The 22811-nt window shown below is 44.9% G+C and overlaps 1 protein-coding gene across 1 annotated transcript; it reads right to left on the bottom strand.

Moving 5' to 3' along the window:
* Positions 1 to 8525: 8525 nt before the first annotated feature.
* LOC149395061 (WAT1-related protein At4g30420-like) lies at positions 8526 to 10525 on the bottom strand. Its single transcript, XM_089615463.1, has 7 exons — positions 10289 to 10525; positions 10147 to 10218; positions 9923 to 10039; positions 9591 to 9819; positions 9333 to 9491; positions 9104 to 9255; positions 8526 to 8791 (listed from the first exon to the last, which is right to left on the bottom strand). The coding sequence occupies exons 1-7, from the start codon at positions 10465 to 10467 to the stop codon at positions 8554 to 8556; spliced, it is 1146 nt and encodes a 381-aa protein (XP_089471589.1). The 5' UTR covers positions 10468 to 10525; the 3' UTR covers positions 8526 to 8553.
* Between the last annotated feature and the right edge of the window lie 12286 nt (positions 10526 to 22811).

The following is a 22811-nucleotide window of genomic DNA, read 5'->3' as shown; positions in this document are numbered from 1 at the left end:
AAGAGACCGAATTAGCTCATCAAATTTCATCTTGGAGAGATCATTGTTCGAAAAGATCTAGGGTTAGTAAAAGATTTATCTCTTCTAGCAAGCGGCGGAAAATAAAAATTTATTTAAAACTCGTAAAACGTTTTTATAACCTAGAAAAAGCGCATGAACATATAATTTAAAATTTTAAAACTACATTTAGTTTTTACTCGGTACCAATCTCAAATGGAGCTTGAACGTTGAGAAACCTTAGGAAGGTTGAAACGTTCGTCTCCCCATGCATCTCGCCTCTCAGACTAGTCTTCTTGAACCTGTGAGCAACCACGAAAGTTTCTACCACTAGAGACTTTGAGTGTGGTTAGGATTTAGTGTGTGGGCACTTTTACACATGATGACTCAAGAACAAGTCTTGGAGCCAAAGAGCTAAAACAAATGCTAGGTCTAATGAGGACCTAGGTCCCAAAACAAAAGAACAAGAAGGGAGAGAGAGAGAGAGAGAGAGAGAGAGAGAGAGAGAGAGAGAGAGAGAGGAAGAGAGAGAGAGAGAGAGAGAGAGAGAGAGATGGGCGGCCACTTTTCTAGAGAGAGAAGCTCTCAATCTCTAAAATTGTGTGTTGTGAGTTATGAATGACGTGGGGTTTTTATAGGTGGAGGATTGCCTTCAAAATGTAGTTTCCTCTTTTCTATAGAATATCACATATTCATGAGCAAATATTTGCTTCCCCTTGTCCTCAAGTCAAACGTCCAAGCTAGCTTCTAGAAGGCCTTGGATTTGTTTCTTCATTTGATTTCTTCTCTCCCTTGCCGCCCATATCACTTTCCTTATAGAGGAAACTTGTTTCCTCTTTTTCTTTTGGCAAGTATCTTCATACATCAATGCACAAAATAATCTCTCTTCCCTTGCTTAGGTTGGACGGTTTTGAGTTTCCTAATGTTTCTTTATTTGTTCATGACAACATAAGAAAAGCCTATTAAGATTTTTCAAGTAAAATTCCATGAAATGAAATTCAATCCTCAAGGCTCAATATTCTCAACATGGCCATGTGATCCAATTACAATTGTCATCATGTGACAATGTCAAAAAAACTTATTTATTGATATTCATACCATCGTATGTCTGAAAGGATAAAATTACCCTTTAGACAATTTTCGTAAAACTTATCTAGTTCTTGTTTTGACTTAGCTTCTAGTTTAATTAATCCTACTCTAATGACTTGTGGTAGTGACCTCATGGATCCAAATGAACAAAGCTTGAGCTAGCATACTTAGACTCAAAAGTTCACAAACCTTTTCCAATTTCTAGCTTAATGTCAACTGACTCCACTAAAGAGTTGACGATGAAATCTCTCGGTTCAAATGAATATATTTTCTACTCAAGAATTCTACTTAATTATAATGAGTGGATCCATTTAATATTATCTATGTTTACCCTTCATGAATATCATCAACTAGATGAGATTTACAAAATTACCATTTTACCTTTCTAGTTGTCATTTCCTCAACTCCTTTGTCGCTTGTGAATAAGTTAGAAACAATGTATTGACGAAGAGCTAACAAGTCACATTGATTCATCCAAAAGAGTCATGACTCAATTTGGACACTGGCCAGTTCATTTATTCACATTCCAAGGAACAAAGCATGAGGTGATATACTTTTCATTTCAGCAATCTTGTACATGAATTCCATATCTCTGACATCTTAACAAAGCTACTCATGACATATTCTTAACATATCACTTCACCAGTAGGGCTTGTCTATATCACATAGTGAATCTAGAACTCTGACTTTCTCAAATAAGAATACATAAGCTATGAAATGATATGTCTCATTTCAGGATTGAGGTAAGAATGTTGCAATACATAAATAGTGACTCCGAGACATAAGAGGTTAAATGGTTTGTTCTTACTCTGTCTCTAGAAGTGTACTAGTCAATTCAGTGCCATCAGAAGATACCTAGGAACAACTATAGAGTCCCCAACTCTCAATGTCCCATAAACAAACATAATAGATTCTCCTAACAATCATACTGACATCAATAGCCCTTTGATCATTAGATTGTGAATATACTGTTTTAAGCAAACCAGAAGAGTTTGTCCATGCAAATCTATATTTGACTGTTCATTTGTTGTTAGGTTTGTTTAAGGACTATAGACTATTGTTTATCATAAAGCTTCAAACAGATAAGGAAGAATGAATGAACGTTTCAACTTTTATTAATTATTCAATAGTTAGAAGCAAGAGTCTTCGTAAGACTTTGTTACATCAAATGTACATATGTAGTGACTACTACTCTTCTTGTGGGCACCATTGACAACAATCATGCACTTCATCATTAGCTGTGATTTTCATTCCAAATATCTAAGGAAGAGATCTAATAATTTTTTTAACAAGTATCTCATCATTCATTGGAACATAGAGAGAGAAAGTCTCATTAGCGACATCTATGTTGCGCACATGATATTCGGAAATGATTTCTTCTTCATGTACATTCATGCCCTCAAATTTAGGGTGAGGAGCTGGAGTCTTTGATTACACACTTTAGAAGAACATTCATGAGCAACTTCTACAATCTCTCAGGTCTATTTGGGAATATTATATGTGTTTATGAGCCTGAAAATATTATTGTCAACACCATTATAGATAGCATTAAAAGGACGAGAGTTACCCATGTTGTCAATGGTGCCCACAAGAAGAGTAGTAGTCTTTATTGATGTAATAAAGTCTCACGAAGACTCTTGCTTGTAACTGCTGAATCATTTATAAAAGTTGAAACGTTCATTCATTCTTCCTTGTCTGTTTGAAGCTTTATGATAAACTATAGTCTTTAGTCCTTAAACAAACCTAACAACAAATTAATGAAGATCAGTATGTTCGCAATCTGAGGGTCAAAGGGCTATGTATCCCACTATGATTGGTAGGAGACTCTATGATGTCTGGTTATGGGACATTGAGAGTTGGAGACTCTATAGTTCTTCTAGGTATCTTCTGAAGGTACTGAATTGACCAGTGCATTTCTAGAGACGGAATAAGAACAAACCATTTAATCTCTTATGTCTCGAAATCACTACGTATGAATTGCATCTTGCTTACCTCAATCCTGAAATGCGACATGTCATTTCATAGCTTACGTATTCTCTTTTGAGAAAGTCAGAGTTCTAGATTCACTATGTCATATAGACATGACCTATTGGTGAAGTACTAAGTTATGAAGATGTCATGAGTAACTTGGTGAAGATCTCATAGATATGGAATTCATGTACAAGATTGCGGAAACGCAATGTATATCACTTCATGCTTTGTTCCTTGGAATGTGAATAAATGAACTGATCAGTGTCCAAATTGAGTCATGACTCTTTTGGATGATGAATGTGACTTGTTAGCTCCTCGTCAATACATTGTTTCTAACTTAATCACAAGCGACAAAGGAGTTGAGGAAATAACAGCTAGAAGGGTAAAATGGTATCTACCTAATGATATTCATGAAGGCTAAACATAGATAACATTCAGTGGATCCACTCATCACAATAAGGTTGAATTCTTGAGTAGAAAATAAATTCATTTGAACCGAGAGATTTTCAGTGTCAACTCTTTACTGGAGTCAGTTGACATTAAGCTAAACTTGGAAAAGGTTTGTCAACTTTTTAGTCCAAGTATGTTAGCTCAAGCTTTGTTCATGTGGATCCATGATGTCACTGTCACAAGTCATTCGAGTAGGATTAGTTAAACTATAAGCTAATTCAAAACAAGAACTAGACGAGTTTTACGAAAATTGTCTAAAGGGTATTTTTGTCTTTTTGGACATAGGATGAAATGAATATCAATAAATAAGTTTTTTTGACCTTGTCATATGATGACATGGAATTTAAACCACACGGCCATTTCAATGTATTTTGGCCTTGAGGATTAATTTCATTTGATGGAATTTTACTTGAAAATTCTTAATGGGCTTTTCTTATGTTGTCTTGAACAAATGAAGAAACATCTAGTAGCTCCTTCTAGAAGCCCTTGGCCGTCCAACCTACGGAGAGAATAAGAGATTATTTTGTGCATTAATGTATGAAGATACTTGTTGGAATCGATCTAGGGTTTAAGAAAAAGTTTAACGCTTCGATAAGCGGCGGAATTTTAAAAATTTTCTTTTACAAGTAAAACAGTTTTTACTAACCTAGACAAAGAGCAAGCACATGTAAATAAAAACTAATATGAGCATTTAAAGATTACTAACCATTTTAGAAGCTTTAACGTTGAGAAGCTTTTGGAAAAGGTTTCAACGTTCGTCTCCCCTCGCAGCACGTCTCTCTTCCTTCCTCAACAACTCGAGCAACCACGAAAATTTCTATCACTAAATCACTCGAGAGAAAAAGGAATTAGTGTGTGGGCACTTTTTAAACACGACGACTCAAGAACAAGTCTTAGAGTCGAAGATCTAAAACACTAGGTCAAATGAGGACCTAGGTGCCAAAACAAAAACGAAATTGACTAGAGAGAGAGAGAGAGGAGTCGGCCAACAATGTCTAGAGAGAGAGTCTCTCAATCTCTAACTTATGTTGGATGAATTGAAATGAGAGGAATGAGGTGGGGTATTTATAGGAGAAGGGTTGGCCTTGGAAAGAAATAGTTTCCTCTTATTTTCCAAGCCTTTATGAGCAATCCCTTATTACCCATTCCTCCAAAATAGGCGCCCACCTCATGCAAATCCCCAAGGGATTAGTTTCCTCTTTTGTTTCTCTCTTGGTTGCCTTGGCCGAAATTCCCTATGCATGCATGGGAAATTTGTTTCCTCTTTTTCTTTTGGCAAGTATCTTGATACATTTATGCACAAAATATTCTCTCTTTCTTTAGGGTAGTGGGTGCCCAAGTGGCTTTCTAGAAGGGGCTTGTAGAAGCTTCTTCATTTGTTCATGACAACATGAAAAAGGTCCATTAAGAATTTTTAATAAAATTCTTATGAAATGAAATTAATCCACAAGGCCCAATAAAACTAATTTTGGCCGAGTGGGTTTAAGTCATCAAATGACCTTGTCAAAAAATTTATTGACATTCATTTCATCCTATGTCTCAAAAGATAAAAATACCCTTTTGACAATTTTCGTTAAACTTGTCTCGTTTTTGTTTTGACTTAGCTTCTACTTTAACTATTCCTACTCGATGTGATTCGTGACAGTGACCTCATGGATCAAAATGAACAAAGCTCGAGCTAAACACTTGGACTCAAAAGTTCACTAACCTTTTCCAAGTTTAGCTTAATGTCAACTGACTCCACTAAAGAGTTGACACTGAAAATCTCTCGGTTCAAATGAATTTATTTTCTACTCAAGAATTCAACCAAATTATGATGAGAAGATCCACTGAATATTATCTATGTTTACCCTTCATGAATATCATCAGCTAGTCGGGATTTACAAAATTACCATTTTACCCTTCTAGCTGTTATTTCCTCAATTCCTTTGTAGCTTGTGAATAAGTTAGAAACAATGTATTGACGATGAGCTAACAAGTCACATTGTTTCATCCAAAGGAGTCAAGACTCCATTTGGACACTGGCCAGTTCATTTATTCACATTCCAAGGAACAAAGCATGAGGTGATATACATTGCATTTCAGCGATCTTGTACATGAATTCTATATCTATGAGAACTTCACAAAGTTACTCATGACATTCTCACAACTTAGTATTTCACCAATAGGCCTTGTTCGGAATCATATAGTGAGTCCGAACTCTGACTTTCTCAAATGACGATACGTAAGGTGTGAAATGGCATGTCTCATTTCAGGATTAAGGTAAGCACGATGCAATTCATACGTAGTGACTTCGAGACATAAGAGGTTAAATGGTTTGTTCTTATCTTGTCTCTAGAAGTGCACTAGTCAATTCAGTACCTTCGGAAGATACCTAGAAGAACTATAGAGTCCCCAACTCTCAATGCCTCATAACCAGACATCATTCTTCTAACAATCATACTGAGGTCAATAGTCCTTTGACCCTTAGATTGCGAATATATCGTTTTAAGCAAACCATGAAGAGTTTGTTCATGCAAATATACATTTGTCTCTTCATGTTTTGTTAGGTTTGTTTATGGACTAAAAGACTAAGGTTTTATCATAAAGCTTCAGACAAGAAAGATTGAATGAACATTTCAAATTTTGATTAATGAATAAGAAATTACAAGCAAGAGTCTTTGTGAGACTTTATTACATCAAATGTACAAAATAAAGACTACAACTCTTCTTGTGGGCATCATTGACAACAATACTTGCTAGAAGAAAAGGAGGAAACAAATTTCCTCTACGAGGAATGTTTTTGGGCGGCAAAGGAGAGAGCAAACAAAATAGGAAACAAATCCAAGGCCTTCTAGAAGATGCCTTGGACGTGTGACATGAGGAAAGGGGAGCAAATATTCGCTCATGAATATGTGATATTCTATAGAAAAGAGGAGACTACCTTTTTTAAGGTAATCCTCCTCCTATAAATACCCCACCTCATTCACAACTCACAACACACATTTTTAGAGATTGAGAGCTTCCCTCTCTATAATTTGGTCGTCGCTCTCTCTCTCTCTCTAACCCTTCTTGTTCTTTGTTTTTGGCACCTAGGTACATTTGACCTAGCGTTTTGTTTTAGCTCTTCGACTCTAAGACTTATTCTTGAGTCGTCGTGTTTAAAAGTCGTCGTGGTTACTCGAATTCCCGAAGAACGAAGAAAGGCGAGCTACGTGGGGAGACGAGCGATTCAACTTCTACAAGCTTATCAACGATCAAGCTACGTAAAGGTTAGTAAACGAGTAATTTCTCTTCAGTAGTTTTAATTTAAAATAACATATGCTTGCTCTTTGTTTAGGTTGGTAAAAATCGTTTTTACTTGTGTAAAGAAATTTTTATATTCCGCCGCTTGAAGAAGCGTTAAACTTTTCTTAATCCTAGATCTATTCCAACAACCCAGGGCTACATCATATGTTGCACTGTCCCAGTCCTTCTCTTCTTTGGTGGACACAACAATGCTTTTATCATCTTTGACAATGGGAGCGGACCAACCGTTTATAACAACTCTCCAAGTCTTGTTATAAATAGACTTAAGAAAGGCACTCATAAGAGCTTTTCAGTACCCATAATGCATCCCGTCAAGAACTGGTGCATGACTGACAGATCCGCCTTCCCTGTTTTTATCTATCTTAAACGGAAAATTTCAATAACACAAGGAACCTACACTAAGAACCGTGCGCCCGCTCTGATGCCAACTGAAATTTTGCTTAGTCATAGATATGATGGCGCACACAATGTAAAGTCAACGTATGCAACAATCTGTTCCGATACAATATATGGATAAATAAAAAGCACCGCATAAAAGTAAATGACACAAAGATTGGTGACCTTGTTTAGTGCAACGACACCTACTCTGGAAGCCAGCCTGCTTAGAGAAACGAAAATTCACTAATCAATAGTACAACAATGGACTTTATAAACGATCTTCGCTTCAAGACCGTTTTTCTTATTAGTACCCGTGAATTCTTAATAAGGCTCCTCCTGAATATGAGCTCGCCTCAATTCCACTCTCAAACACTCCCAAAGTTTTTGGTAATCTTTGATGTCAACGAACGTGAATCTTCAATCACGAAATCACAAAACGCAAAAGAAATTCTAAAGCTGAATTAAAAGATGAATAGCGTTCAGAGTAGTACAACACATCCACCATACAAATAATTTTAAAGTCCGCAGGTCTCGCACGTCTAGAACCCTAATTGTGTTAATGAATGCGTCAAAGAACCACTAAGGCCAGAGGCTTTCTTTTATAGTGGTCTACATCTCCTGACGTCGAAAATAGAGTTTTCTTAGCCATTCACGCAAAGAAAATAAGTGCAGAAAGTCTTCTGCTGTCAATTTTCGCAAAACATAAAATTAACCGAATTACAATTTTGCGTTAAGCGGTCAAGATGTCTTAATATATTCAAGAGCATGTTGCAAAACATCTTGCCAAATAAACTTGCAGTAAAAATAATAAGCCAACAACACATTTGTGTCGGTAAATTTATCTTAAACGACGGCAGTTTCGGATTAGTTTTGTTCGCGGCGGCGATGTTTAAAGGCGAGCAGAATCAATGGCGTGGTCGAATCTCAAGTTTTGTAATGTGGTTTATGATTATTGTTTTTCCCTTTTATCTCACATTGAATGCAGTAACAATGTATATGTGGGTATAATTAACATGTTTATATTTCAATTTTTTTTATTTAATTCAGTATTTAATGGATGCTATAATAGTATGATCATGGATCGCATAATAATATGATCAGATCGGGTTAACGTGGTTTATTCCATAAAATAAACAGACATTGTTTAATTTTCCAAGATTAAGTTTATAATTTTCGTCCAAAATTGTATTATTTTTTTCGCATATACACCCCTTAATAAAAGTTTTCTTATATAACTTTTTAAAAATTTAGAATAAATTTTTTTATTAAAGTTTTCTACTGACTGCACACTGTGGCCCCGTCACTCGATATAATATTTGCAAAAAAATGGTTAGAAAAGAAAAGTGCAGCTCAAAACAACTATATATGGTACTACAATAATTAATATGTACGGATCTCTTGTCCACTAATTAATATTGATTTATCGAATAAAAGTGGTTCCTCCAAATCAATTTTACAACTGTACTCAGTCACAGTAGAGTCCTCATGATCAACTTGTTTGCTCTGGGCACTGTCTTGCAATTCCGGATTAGATTGCTTTTTAATTTCCAAAACGTCGTTCGCTTTGCCCCACAGCAAAATATATAAGCCAAGTATCACACCAATACCACCAACCAAGCTGAAAAATTCACACACACACACACACACACACACATATTAGTGACAAATGAAATAGTGTCTGTAAAAACAACACTAATAATAGTGTAGCATGAAGGAATAAATGTTTACTTTAATTTTATAGTTTTTGTTTATTTAAAAAGATAAATTTTATAATTTTATTACTTGAGACGTGTTTAGACTTTAGACATAATTTTTTCGATTCTTTTTAACCTAAAATAGATTTATTTTATCTTTGTCATAATTTTATTAAGTAACTACTGTTATTCATAATTTTATAAAAAAGCAGTAGTGTGTATAAGATTGGACTTACCCTCCAGTATAAATTTTCTCATGAAGAAAAATGGAAGCCAAAATGGTCACAATGAGCGTGGTTAGAGGACTGAACATTGCAGTGAATAGAGGACCTCTTTGGGAAATACACCAAGCTTGAACGCCAAAGGCAACCCCGGATCCTATTATTCCCTGCAATAGAATAGAGACTTAAATGCAAGTACAATTTTGATTAAAGTGATATTATAATTACTCAATTTAAGACTTACTGAAAATAAACAACAAACAAGTTCAAGTGGGGAATTGATATTCCAGGACTGAAAGTTTGGCTCCAAGAAGAGAGTAATTACTGCTGATTGAACTGTAGCCATGAAACACATCCAAGCTGATAGTGACAAGTGGTCAGGAAAGTTTGCTGAGACTGGAACCTATTTTCAAATAATTTATCAGATTTATTTTAGTTTGTTAAAAAAAAAAATTATTTATATCCAAGTATAATGCCAGTAATTTTGATGGTAACATAGGACCTGCAAAATCAGCCAAATTGACCAACAGCAACAGCTAGCAAAGAGAAATGCACAGCCTAGCAACCAATTCTCGTCCTCGGACCCGTAAAGTGCATTTATGCGCACATGCTCGGAATTCAGTAGCTTCGGGCCTTTGAGAAGAGCCATGGCTATTGCACCGGTGACGCATATAACCGTACCAAATATCTTTGCCATGCTTCTCAAGCTTCCAATTTCAATCTTCTCTAATCTAATCCCAAAAAAAAAAAAAAAAATAAATAAATCATTAATAATAGTAATGATAATAATAATTTCATTTGGTAATTAAGGAATTAATGAAAATGAATATGTACCCAAGAAAGAAAGCTATAATAAGCGTGACAGCTGAGACAAGATTTCCCATTGCGCTTGCCATGGAAGAAGACGCTAGATAAAGGCCTTCAAAGTAAGCATTCTGATTGATTGTGACTCTGTACAAAGACATTCCCGTTATAAAAATTAAAATAAAAAAGGATTATAATCAACCTTGAATCAAAGACCATTTATATATAATAGTGCCAAAAAAATAAAAATGTACCCGATAAGGGAAGTACAAAATATGAGGTAAAAACTCCTCAGCCCAATTGAACACTTTGATCTGGATTTTCTCCTGATAGAAATAATAATAATATTAATGGCCGAAAATTAACAGTTAGGTATTATAATAGAGTATTTCATACCTTGAGAAATAAGCAATTGGGGCCATAACCAAAGTGGCTATGGCTTGCCTATACACAATGAAGACTCTTGGACTCATTCCTTGAAGAAGAGCAGCCCTAGTTATGAGAGCAACTACTGAATAGGAAAATTGCAAAGCCACCATTGCTATTGCTGGCATGTAATCTTTGAATCTACTCATTGCTGCTCTACGATATTGATGGCGGAAACAATTCAAAAACTCTAATATATTCCTGGTATTTACTTGCTCGGTATGACAGCACTAAGAACATACATACAAACATATATAGTCCAAATGATATTATTGTCCACGTATACATGTGGTGTCTATGAGTCAAACCCCAGTTGTTTTTGAATGAATGTCCAGGTGTCTTTCCTTATCACATTGTTAATTGATAGTACGTCCATAATGAAGGGATTTTATATAAAATATATCACGAAGAACTATTTTTTTTTTTCAAAAATATATTATATGGGTTTTCTGTATTTAAAAAAAGTAAATGAAAGGGTGTACACCATCTTGTTCGGATTCCAGTCGGCCTCCAAAATCGAATTGTATTGGCTCATATTTTCACTTAGCCGAAAAAATAGGCCCACTCCAAACAAATTCCACCTCACCAGCCTGCCAGCGCCTGCCACACATGCCACGCGCGCCCGTCCACTGTTATGTGAGATTTCTCCCATATAAAAAAAAACGTCAGGGCCCAACTCAAGTGAGGATGCATGGCAACCCCGGCCCAAAGAGTAGAGCCCGGGATTAAGACAAGTCGAGCTCACCCCTGAGGGGACCTTTCATCCTGCCGTCCAGGCGAGCTCGACCTCCAGGCGAGCTCGACCTCCAGGCAGGCTCGACCTCCAAGCCAGGCTCAACCTCCAGGCGAGCTCGACCCCCCGGGCGAGCTCGACCTCCAGGCAGGCTCGACCTCCAAGCCGGGCTCGACCTCCAGGCGAGCTCGACACCCCAGGCGAGCTTGACCTCCAGGCAGGCTCGACCTCCAAGACGGGCTCGACCTCCAGGCGAGCTCGACCCCCCAGGCGAGCTCGACCTCCAGGCAGGTTCGACCTCCAGCCAGGCTCGACATCCAGGCGATCTCGACCTCCAGGCAGGTTCGACCTCCATCCAGGCTCGACCTCCAGGCGAGCTCGACCCCCAGGCAGGCTCGACCTCCAGGCCAGGCTCGACCTCCAAGCCAGGCTCGAACTCCAGGCGAGCTCGACCCCCCCAGGCGAGCTCGACCTCCAGGCAGGTTCGACTTCAACCAGGCTCGACCTCCAGGCGATCTCGACCTCCAGGCAGGCTCGACCTCCAGGCCAGGCTCAACTTCCAGGCTAGCTCGACCTCCAGGCGAGCTCGACCTCCAGGCGAGCTCGACCTCCGGGTGATCTCGACCCCAGGCAAGCTCGACCCCCAGGCCAGGTTCGACCTCCAGGAAGAAGTCCAACCAAAAAATTGTGAAGGCAATCCCAGCCCTGCCAAGGGCCGGGAAAGAAAAGTCCCAGCCCTGCCAAGGGCCAGGAAAGAAAAGTCCCAGCCCTGCCAAGGGCCAAAAAGGGAAAATTCCAACCCTGCCAAGGGCCAGAAAAGAAAAGTCCCAGCCCTGCCAAGGGCCAGGAAGGAAAATTCCCAACCCGACCATGGGCAAGGAAGGTTCAAGCGTTGAGCATGGTCAGCCCCTACAAAAATCAAGGGAAGGATGAAAAGACCATCCTACCCCGACTCATCACACTCCTATAAATACCTTCAGATTCTTCATTTGGAGGAGAGCTCTCTCACGACTCAAAAAACCTCTTCCTCTCTCTCATCTGAGACTTTCTCTCTCTAAAACTTTGGAGCACAACACCCCTACTAATGTTGAGCGTCGGAGAGGTAAACAGAGGCAACCCCTCTGTTTCCCCTTTGTAGTTCACACCTCTCTGCTTGCTTTTCAGGTGCTTGGACGAGATAGACACTACCAACAGCTAAGGGACGACTTGGGATACCAAGTCCTACACGCTCGGGCCCGAACGCGACCACTTGGTCCGGCCTCGGGTCGAACCGTTCGGGGCTTCTAAATAGTTGTCCGAAAAACTGCGACAACATTTTGGCGCTAGAAGGAGGGGGTCTCGAGAACAACCACGAGCTCTCCACCGGCAAACTCACTTCCTCCACGGAAGACCACAAAAAATCAAAGCCAACAATTTCCTCTCCAAACATTTTCTCTCTCCCATTTTATTCTTCAGCCACAAAACAAAAGAAAGAAAAAGAGATTCCTCTCTGGTCTTCGTCTCAGACTCTCCAGCGAGAAGAAAAATCAGAGAAAAGAAAAAAAAAGAGAAGAGAGAGAAGAAAGGAAAGACAAGGAGACGGCGGCCACATCGGCGCTCTCGGCGACGACCGTAACTCTTGTGACTCCGGCGCCATCGCACGACAACGGTCACAGCTCCTCCACCCACCTCGCCGCTCCGGCAACGAGGTCTGGTCCGTGCTCACCTTACCTCTCCAGCGACGATCGTGGCGACGGGGAAGAAGGGTCCGTAGCTTGCGTCGACGGGGATCTGGGACCGGTGAATGAGCTTTCAGCCACGCGAAGAAGAGGAGCGAGTCCGAAGCCGTGAACGTGGGCGAGCCGGTCTCCTCGGGCCAGCTGGTCATCGGGCGCTGCAGATCCGCGCGATGCCTCCGCGCGCGAACCAGCCCCGACACCCGCCGAAGTCTCGACTCCCGCCGGCGCTGCAGATCTGATCGACCCCGGCGATCGCGAGCCAGCCTCGACGCTCGCCAAGACCTCGCCCCCAATCGACCCGCCACAAACGCCGGTGGGAAGAGCTCATGCCAGGTCGACAGCCACCTGAGCCGACGTTAGTAGAGATCCTCGGCGACGCATTCCCTCTACCACTTTCACTCCCACTACTCTCGCGACTTTGGAACGATGAGTCACATTCCCACTACCTCCGCGGGTACTCGAGCGACGAGCTCGAGGTACGGTCTCCGACGCCTCGCGCACCGTCTTGAAGGACAACCTTGCGATAGCGAGAGCCAGCCCCAAGACCCGGTGAATGACCCCGAGGCCGAGCTCCGAGAGGACACGGCCCGGCAGCTTGCGGAGCTCCTTGACCGTCCCGGCGTCGACGGCTCACTCATCGCCAACCTCATTGGCTACGACGTCGAGGATCGATCCGTTCGAGACGACTCCGACCCCGACTACGTGGAGGAGTCGAGGACCGATGAGGCGACTCCTGGCCTCGCCCGTTCACGGCCCGAGAGGTCCAATGGTGCGTTGGCTGATCCTACGCACCCGGCGCAACGACAAGCACGGTCACATTCCCGGGGGCTCGCCCCCTCGGTTTCAAGAGGCGGCCGGACACGGCCCATCGCCGAGGAGAGAGCGACTCTGGTGGATGATGGGGCCGATAGCCGAAGCGCTCGCCGGACGGTCCGACCAAGGGCGACCTCGCCTCGCCGCGCACCGAGCGTGGACCTTAGAGAGCGCTTGACGGTGCAGAGAAACTCCCGAGGGGAGGATCTCCTCCAAAGGCTCAACTCTCGGAGGGACGCGCTTCCCGCCGCAACTCTCGGCCGGCCTCAGGCCAATGTCGTGGACCAAGCGTCCAATGAACGCTAACCGGCGACTCCCGTGGCCCCGGCGGTCAGCCCTGGTAACGAGCTCGACATGGTCACGATGATTCAAAGCCTCCAGAATCAAATCATCGAGATGAGGGAGTCAGGGAGGCAACGACCGTATGGAGGGATTGAGGAGTCGTACTCTCCCTTCGCCGCTCAAATCCTCGCGCAACCTTGCGTGGGGAACTTCAAATTGCCGTCCACCCCTCCATATGACGGGCGAACGGACCCGAACTTCCACATCCAACACTACGAGACGTGGATGACAATGCAAGGGCAGCCGGACGCGACCCTATGCCAAGCCTTCAGCCTGACCCTCACAGGGTCGGGCTTTGAGTGGTTCCGGAGTTTGAGACCTGGGAGCATCCCGTCCTTCCGGGCCTTGCGAGAAGCTTTCCTTACCCGCTTCGCCACGCTCGTGGCACAAAAGAAGTCAAAGACCCACCTCCTCTCCATTCGGCAAGGGAGAGACGAGACGTTGAGACAGTACCTCGCTCATTTCACCGAGGAGTCTCACAAAGTCGAGGGGTTCGACAACATGGACGCCATCACGGCGATCACCGAGGGAGTTCGCACGAGCGACTTCCTCAAGTCCATTGTTGGGAAAGTCCCGCGGGACATGGCGGAGCTGATGACGAGAGCCCGCACGTATATGGGAATCGAGGACTATCTCGATGGCCGAGATGGCCGGAAATCAGGGGGACAGGGTAGTCGACGCCGCGACGACCAAGACGGAGATCGTCCCGACCCTCGGAAGAGGAGGAACATGGGAGGCCTGGCCCCTAGCGGTCGCTCCCTCCCCGGGCCGAGGCCATCACACATCGATAGCTTCCGAAAGTTCTCGACGTTCACCCCCATGAACACTCCGCCGGAGCGGATCCTGGCTTTGCACCGTGACAAACTGGGAAGTCCAACTCCTCTCACGAAGGATCCCGCCAAGAGGGATCGAAACAAGTTCTGCGAATACCACCAAGATCACGGGCATCTGACGTCCGAATGCTATCAACTCAAGCGTCAGATTGAGGCCCTGATTCAAGATGGGAAACTGAAAGAGTACGTCCTCAGAACGATCGGGACGGCCGCGGCACATGGAGAGCGCCCGCGGCAAGAAAGAAAGGGTTCGGCGACGGTAACTGTTACGGATCGAGCAGCAAACGAAGAACCGGACAGCTCACAACTGCACGTCGTGGGCTCAATCATGGGCGGCCCGGAGTTTGGAGACTCGTCCACGCAAAGGAAGAAGTACGTGCGTGAAGTTTCCCAAGGGAAAATAGCGCACTACATCAACCATACATACGAGGCCCCTCCTCCGGCCCCATTCGAGTCCATGTTCTTCACTGGCTAGGTGGCGGCGCGAGTCCTCCACCCACACAACGACGCGATCGTCGTCTCAGCCCCGGTCGCAAACAACCTCGTCCGGAAAATCCTAATCGACAATGGGAGCTCCGCCGATATAATCTTCAAGTCGGCGCTGGACAGGATGAAGCTATCTGGGATGAGACCGACCCCGATCTCGACTCCACTCTTCGGCTTCTCCGGGAGAGGGTCATGACGGAGGGAACCATCGACCTGCCGGTGACCTTCGGGACACCGGGGGGGCTCGAGGTCACCCACATCGTATCGTTCTTGGTCGTGGACCAAACCTCCGCCTACAACATCATAATTGGCCGCCCGACCCTCAATCGGTTGAAGGCCATTACGTCCACTTACCGCCTGATGATGAAGTTCCCGACTGACAAGGGAATAGCCATGATGTTGGGAGACCAATCGATGGCAAGGATGTGCTACATCCAAGGTGTGGATGGGAAAGAAAAGGGAAAGACAGTGAGCACCGTCTTCCAGCTCTGGGACAAGCTCCCATGCGAGATCGAGGAGGGAGGCACCTTCGGAGAACTGGACCAAAGGGACGATGCCGAGCGTCGAAGGGTGGAGACACCGGACGGCCTTGTTCCCGTCATGTTGGACGACGCCAAACCTGACCAAGTAGTCAAGGTAGGCGCCCAGCTCTCGTCCGAAGCCCGAAACCAGCTCGCCACCTTCCTCCGCGAGCACGAAGACGTCTTCGCGTGGACACACGCCGACATGCCGGGGATCGACCCCGAGATAATGGTTCACCGTCTCAACGACGACAAGAGAGTAGCTAAACGCGTTCAACCACGGCGGACGTTCAGCGGAGAGAGATACCAAGCCATTGGCGAAGAGGTTAACAAACTTCTCGCCGCCGACTTCGTCAGGGAGGCGGAACACCCCAAGTGGGTGTCCAATGTGGTGATGGTCAAGAAGCCAAACGGGAAGTGGCGGATCTGTATCGACTATAAAGATCTCAACAAGGCCTGCCCGAAAGATAGCTTCCCTCTCCCGAGGATCGAGCAACTTGTGGACGCTACGGCGGGCCACGAGTTATTGAGCTTCATGGACGCCTACTCGGGCTACAATCAGATCCGCATGCACGAGCCGGATCAGATCAAGACCACCTTTGTTACGATTTCTCGTCTCCTCTACGAGCACTCGAGAAACTCGGGGGGCTAACGGGGATAAAATGAGGATAACAAGCTCATTTTTTGCGCGGCACACTCGCGCAATAACGCGTTTTACGCGCCGAAAGGTAGCGAAACGTCAACAAATCGGATCCGCGCACCGGACCTCCGACTCTCGCGCGACGCTCTCGCACAATTCCACACCCCGCACACCGATAGACAACGGGGCATCGGTGGATTGCGTCCGCGCACCGAACCGTCGATCCCGGCAGTCAAAACCCAAAACGTGACACGCGTACCAACAAGTACCATGCTCACTGGGAACTGCGTCCGCAATAAGCTCGTCCTGATACGCACGCCGATAGGTAGCGTACTCGCCGGAAGATGAGCGCGACGGCCACCCAGCTCGCACACGCCGATGTTGGTGGATCGAGCGCGCATCGGACACGAACGATCGCTCCGACGCGCCTCTTTTGAGATGATTCCACCATATAACCATATTAATGCGGAAAAATAATTAATTACGCTGATCATAAGCTAATTAAATTATGGTTATAATTAACAAGATCTAGTTATGTTTAATTAATTTAATTCACGAGAGCATATCTATCAAGCAACCGATTATAAGAGTAAAACGAATACTTACAGTTTTTGGCTCACGAACTGAAAGCTTTCACAATCCGTCTTCGTCTTGAGTCGTCTTGATGACTCGAGGATGACACCTTAGTCTTCCGAAACGTAATCTCCGAGGCGAATAAGAAAGATGAGTGGGCACAGTCTTTATCTCACTAGATCACGAAACTAGGTGTTTCGAGATCTCGCTCTTATTTTACTAAGAATGGAAACGAATTTTCCTAGGGGAAGAGAAGTGAAGTGCTCGGCCAAGGTAGGCTAGAGAGCACGAAATTTTCACCAAAAATTGCTTCAAATAATTGCTTATTTTTTCCTTCTCATGAACCCCTATTTATAGTAGTAAAAGGAGATATTCTTGGAATCTTCCAGAATATTTTATTTCCTTTTATTGTGTTCACACTAGAGGATTTAATCTAGGCCCTTCGATCTCAACAAGTGAATCCTACTTTTTCTCTCATCCATCAGATCAATATCTATGGGATATTTAAATAGAGAATAATTTATTTAGTGAGATAATAAAGGAGAATATATTATTATCCTAAATTTTCTCCTAAATATTCTCCTAAATATTATCCTAAATACTCTCCTTTAAATAAGGAGAAAATATAGGAAAATATCTTATATTATTCTCTCTCCTTTATTTAAACAACTAAAGAGAAAATATTGGTAAATACCAATATTGAAATTTCGAACTTGATGGCACACGGCCAAGGGGATTTGCGCAAATTCCTAGTGCCAAAACCCTAATTCGAATTTTTCATGTGTGCAAGGCCCAATTGCTTAAAACCCAATTAATTATTTATTTACTTGGTCCAACAATAAACAAATAATTAATAATTGTTTATTTACTTGATCAAACAATAAATAAACAATTCTACCATAAATATTTATTTAATTCTGCGAATACCCGTTTTCCAGAATTAATGCTGTCAATCACAATTACAGCAAGTGAGATTAATAATGATACACATTATTATACGAAAGTTCTTATCCGCCTTTATCAGAGCCGAATCGGGGACTATGGACCTAGTAATAGAAGCTTAACAAATCCGATGAAAAAGACGAAATAGTCCTTTCTCTTTTGTCCATCGATTCGTCTAATCTTGGTCAAATACTCAACCTTGTAAGCCAAGACTGAACTCTCCTTTATACTAGAATTATATTTACTCATCGTGACGAGTGTCCACTGATATAGTCAGTTCGTGATCAAGATCCTCCAGGTTCAACCCGTGTCAAGAGAAGTCAATTTTTCCGTTATACTTCCCTTGATACATATCAGCCCTAAGCATTGTTGCTTCCCCAGCGAAAGATTCTTTCGAACGTTACTTACTTCGAAAGTGCTAGCAATCTATCGGTTCTGGAATCAACCCTTAGGTGAGTGAACATTAACCTTCTTTCAGGAAGGCTGGATTCCGTATCTGTAAATCACTTCCCACTCGAATCATGCTCTGAGAAAACTCCCAAGACATAAGCTGTGATTAGCATGAATAGCCTTTTAGCGAATGAGTCAAAGAGCTCAGTAACATAACCCAATGTCCATGATCACTTCAGGATTTAGATCAAGTCTCACTGTGACCATCATAGTGACCTCGGTTAGTGTGTCGTAACGGTCCTTAAACGACACATCTACACCAAGACCTGTCCAGGTCGTACACTTACCACAAGTGTAGAATGCTCCCACATAGTGATCAGCCTTCACCCATGGGTTCCACATATATGACTTTAGATATAGCTTTCCAGGCGTATATCAGTCATCGACCATGTTTTAGCACACCGCCCGAACTCAGGTGCCCAGCACGTGACTCAGTTTAATACGGAGGCTATGGAAGATAGTTGTTATTGATTCTAATTATTTAGAACTCAACCCACTAATCATATAATGCTAATAAAGTAATCTTATTATCGAATTTAGTAATCATTTATTCATTATCTTCAAGTGGGCAATATTCCTAACAATCTCCCACTTTGACCAGAGAAGATAAGTTTTCTTCAGCCAATTTAATTCTTTGCCATCATTATAGATGGTTTAGACCTTGACCCAGGATTGAGATTCCCATCATATGGATTCCCACTTTTATCTATACTCTATCATTCATGTCGATCTGACATATGTCCCATTTTCATATCATTCTAGTTCATGCATTTTTGCAAGTGTTCTTTGACTTACCATTTAAGGTCAAGTCAATTTGTTCACAGTAAATAAATTTGCTTTAGAACAAATTAACACTTCGCATACCTTTTAGATTATACACCAGACTTTATATCTAAAGATAACAAGTCTCCCTATCAAGGTGTACATCCCTTTGGTGCCAAAACAGGTTGCACCATTGCATGGTTTGATCTCATCACCACTTACTATAGTGTGATTTATTGAACGTGTTTAAATAAGAACTTTATTGACCTATTTCCATTACTTGGTTATTTATAGTTCATCCTTGTTTGTCGTGTTCATATTCAATATATACACAGGACTTTAAGGATCTACTATATTTAAATAACTAAGTATCTCACTATTTCCAGAAATTACAGTGTTTGTTGTCGCAGTTTTTCGGACAACGATTTAGGAGTCGTAGACGGTTAGACCCAAGGCCGGACCAAGTGGTCTCGTCTCGACTCGAGCATGTCGGACTTGGTATCCCAAGTCTTCCCTTAGCTGTCTATGGTATCTGTCTCGTCCAGGCACCTGAAAAGCAAGCAGAGAAGGTGCGAACTACAAAGGGGAAACAGAGGGGTTGCCTCTGTTTACCTCTCCGACGCTCAACATTAGTAGGATTGAGGTGGTTTGTAGAGGGTATAGTGTTTAGAGGTCGAGACTTGAGAGAAACGAGCGAGGTACGAGTTCGACAGCGTTTCAGTACTCAAATTCGGATTACCTGGGTCAAGGGAGAGACCCTCATATTTATAGGCGGCTAAGGGGTGTTTGGGGAACCCCTTGGCCGAGAGCCGGCCTTGGAGAGCCGGCCTTGGAGAGCCGGCCTTGGAGCGCCGGCCTTGGAGAGCCGGCCTTGGAGAGCCGGCCTTGGAGCGCCGGCCTTGGAGAGCCGGCCTTGGAGAACTGGCCTTGGAGAGCCGGCCTTGGAGAGCCGGCCTTGGAGCGCCGGCCTTGGAGAGCCGGCCTTGGAGCGTCGGCCTTGGAGAGCCGGCCTTGGAGCGCCGGCCTTGGAGAGCCGGTCTTGGAGCGCCGGCCTTGGAGAGCCGGCCTTGGAGAGCCGGCCTTGGAGGAGGGCCGGCCTTGGAGTTCCGGTCTTGGAGTGCCGGCCTTGGAGGAGGGCCAGCCTTGGAGTGCCAGCCTTGGATGTGGCCGGCTGACCTTTGGGCCGGCCATGGGCCGGCTGAGCATATGGCCGGCCATTTGCCGGCCGAGCATATGGCCGGCCGCTGGCCGACTGACCCTTGGTCCAGCTATTGGTTTGGGCCAGCCAAAGGCCGAGGCGAGGTTTCGCCGCTCAAGGCCTTGCACCGGTCGCGTGGGTCGAAGTGACGCCTTAGTCCCCGTCGGTCCGAGACGGACCGACAACATTAGCCCCCCGAGTTTCTGGTCGAGCGTAGGTCGAGCGGAAACTCAGTGCTTGCGTTGATGTGTGGGCCCAGGACAAACACTCTCGAGTTTGTGGTCGCATTGCAGAAGGGCTTTTAATGCATAGCGAGGGACGGCTTTGTGTGGCCAGGTTTCCCGCGGACGCTGGCTAGACCAGATACGCCCTGGCGGACGCAAGCCTTGAACCCATTTGTAACTCGTTGCCTATCGGCTCACGAGCTGGGCGGCGAGCGCGATGCCACATTCGTGTGGCCAGGTTTCCTGTGGACGCTGGCTAGACCAGATACGCCCTGGCGGACGCAAGCCTTGAACCCATTTGTAACCCGTTGCCTATCGGCCCACGAGCTGGGCGGCGAGCGCGATGCCACATTTGTGCGGCGAGGTTTCCCGTGGACGCTGGCTAGACTAGATACGCCCTGGCGGACGCAAACCTTGAACCCATTTGTAACTCGTTGCCTATCGGCCCACGAGCTGGGCGGCGAGCGCGATGCCACATTCGTGTGACCAGGTTTCCCGTGGACGCTGGCTAGACCAGATACACCCTGGCGGACGCAAGCCTTGAACCCATTTGTAACTCGTTGCCTATCGACCCACGAGCTGGGCGGCGAGCGCGATGCCACATTTGTGCGGCGAGGTTTCCCGTGGACGCTGGCTAGACCAGATACGCCCAGCGGACGCAGACCTTGAACCCATTTGTAACTCGTTGCCTGTCGGCCCACGAGCTGGGCGGCGAGCGCGATGCCACCTTTGTGTGGCGAGGTTTCCCGTGGACGCTGGCTAGACCAGATACGCCCAGCGGACGCAGACCTTGAACCCATTTGTAACTCGTTGCCTGTCGGCCCACGAGCTGGGCGGCGAGCGCGATGCCACCTTTGTGTGGCGAGGTTTCCCGTGGACGCTGGCTAGACCAGATACGCCCAGCGGACGCATACCTTGAACCCATTTGAAACTCGTTGTCTGTCGGCCCACGAGCTGGGCGGCGAGCGCGAATTCAAGATTCAACTCGAGGACTCATGTAGAGCCTGCACGAGGGGTAGTTAGTTGACTTGTGGACTTGGGACTCAACTCGAGGGCTCTCGTAGAGCCTGCACGAGGAGTGGTTAGTTGGCTTGTGGACCTGGGACTTAGCTCGAAGGCTCTCGTAGAGCCTGCACGAGGAGTTTCGTGAAGTGTCGTCGCGAGGAGTATCGGTCGACTCGCGGACTCGGAGCTCGACTCGAGGAATGAACTCATCTCGAGGAGACATGTGAAGAGTCGGCACGAGGAGTATCAGTCGACTCGTGGACTCGAACTCGACTCGAGGACTCACGTAGAGTCTGCACGAGGAGTTTCGTGAAGAGTCGTCGCGGGGAGCATCGGTCGACTCGCGGACTCGAAGCTTGACTCGAGGAATGAACTCATCTCGAGGAGACATGTGAAGAGTTGGCACGAGGAGTATCAGTCGACTCGTGGACTCGAACTCGACTCGAGGACTCACGTAGAGCTTGCACGAGGAGTTTTGTGAAGAGTCGTCGCGGGGATCATCGGTCGACTCGCGGACTCGAAGCTTGACTCGAGGAATGAACTCATCTCGAGGAGACATGTGAAGAGTCGGCACGAGGAGTATCAGTCAACTCGTGGACTCGAACTCGACTCGAGGACTCACGTAGAGCCTGCACGAGGAGTCTTGTGAAGAGTCGTCGCGGGGATCATCGGTCGACTCGCGGACTCGGAGCTCGACTCGAGGAATGAACTCATGTCGAGGAGACATGCGAAGAGTCGGCACGAGGAGTATCAGTCGACTCGTGGACTCGAACTCGACTCGAGGACTCACGTAGAGCCTGCACGAGGAGTTTCGTGAAGAGTCAGCGCGAGGAGTATCGGTCGACTCGCGGACTCGAAGCTTGACTCGAGGAATGAACTCATCTCGAGGAGACATGTGAAGAGTCGGCACGAGGAGTAACAGTCGACTCGTGGACTCGAACTCGACTTGAGGACTCACGTAGAGCCTGCACGAGGAGTTTCGTGAAGAGTCGGCGCGAGGAGCATCGGTCGACTCGCGGACTCGTAGCTCGACTCGAGGAATGAACTCATCTCGAGGAGACATGTGAAGAGTCTTTCTTTGGGACCTCCGGCCTAACCATCGGCCCCTTGTGACTTTATTATTTTTTTTTTTGAGTTTTTTTTTAGTTGTTTTTTATTGAGCACTGATCCCTGTTAGCCCCCCGAGTTTCTTGCGTTTGTGAGACGAAGGCCAAGAAACTCTTGTGTTGGAGGTATGCAAAAAGGTTGTCATG

This window comes from Urtica dioica, chromosome 5 (genome assembly GCF_054948205.1).
Source record: "Urtica dioica subsp. dioica isolate 48M chromosome 5, U.dioica_male_clone48M_v1_H2, whole genome shotgun sequence".
NCBI lineage: Eukaryota > Viridiplantae > Streptophyta > Magnoliopsida > Rosales > Urticaceae > Urtica > Urtica dioica.
This window is presented reverse-complemented; position numbering and strand designations above follow the sequence as displayed.

Bases quoted from the DNA above. Each gene is read 5' to 3' on its own strand.
- LOC149395061 (XM_089615463.1), bottom strand. From the start codon at position 10,467: ATGAGTAGATTCAAAGATTACATGCCAGCAATAGCAATGGTGGCTTTG. The intron at 10,040-10,146 runs GTACATTTTTAT...GTCTTTGTACAG, and splicing joins TTTTGTACTTCCCTTATCGG to AGTCACAATCAATCAGAATG. The intron at 9,256-9,332 runs GTAAGTCTTAAA...ATTCTATTGCAG, and splicing joins TTGTTTGTTGTTTATTTTCA to GGAATAATAGGATCCGGGGT.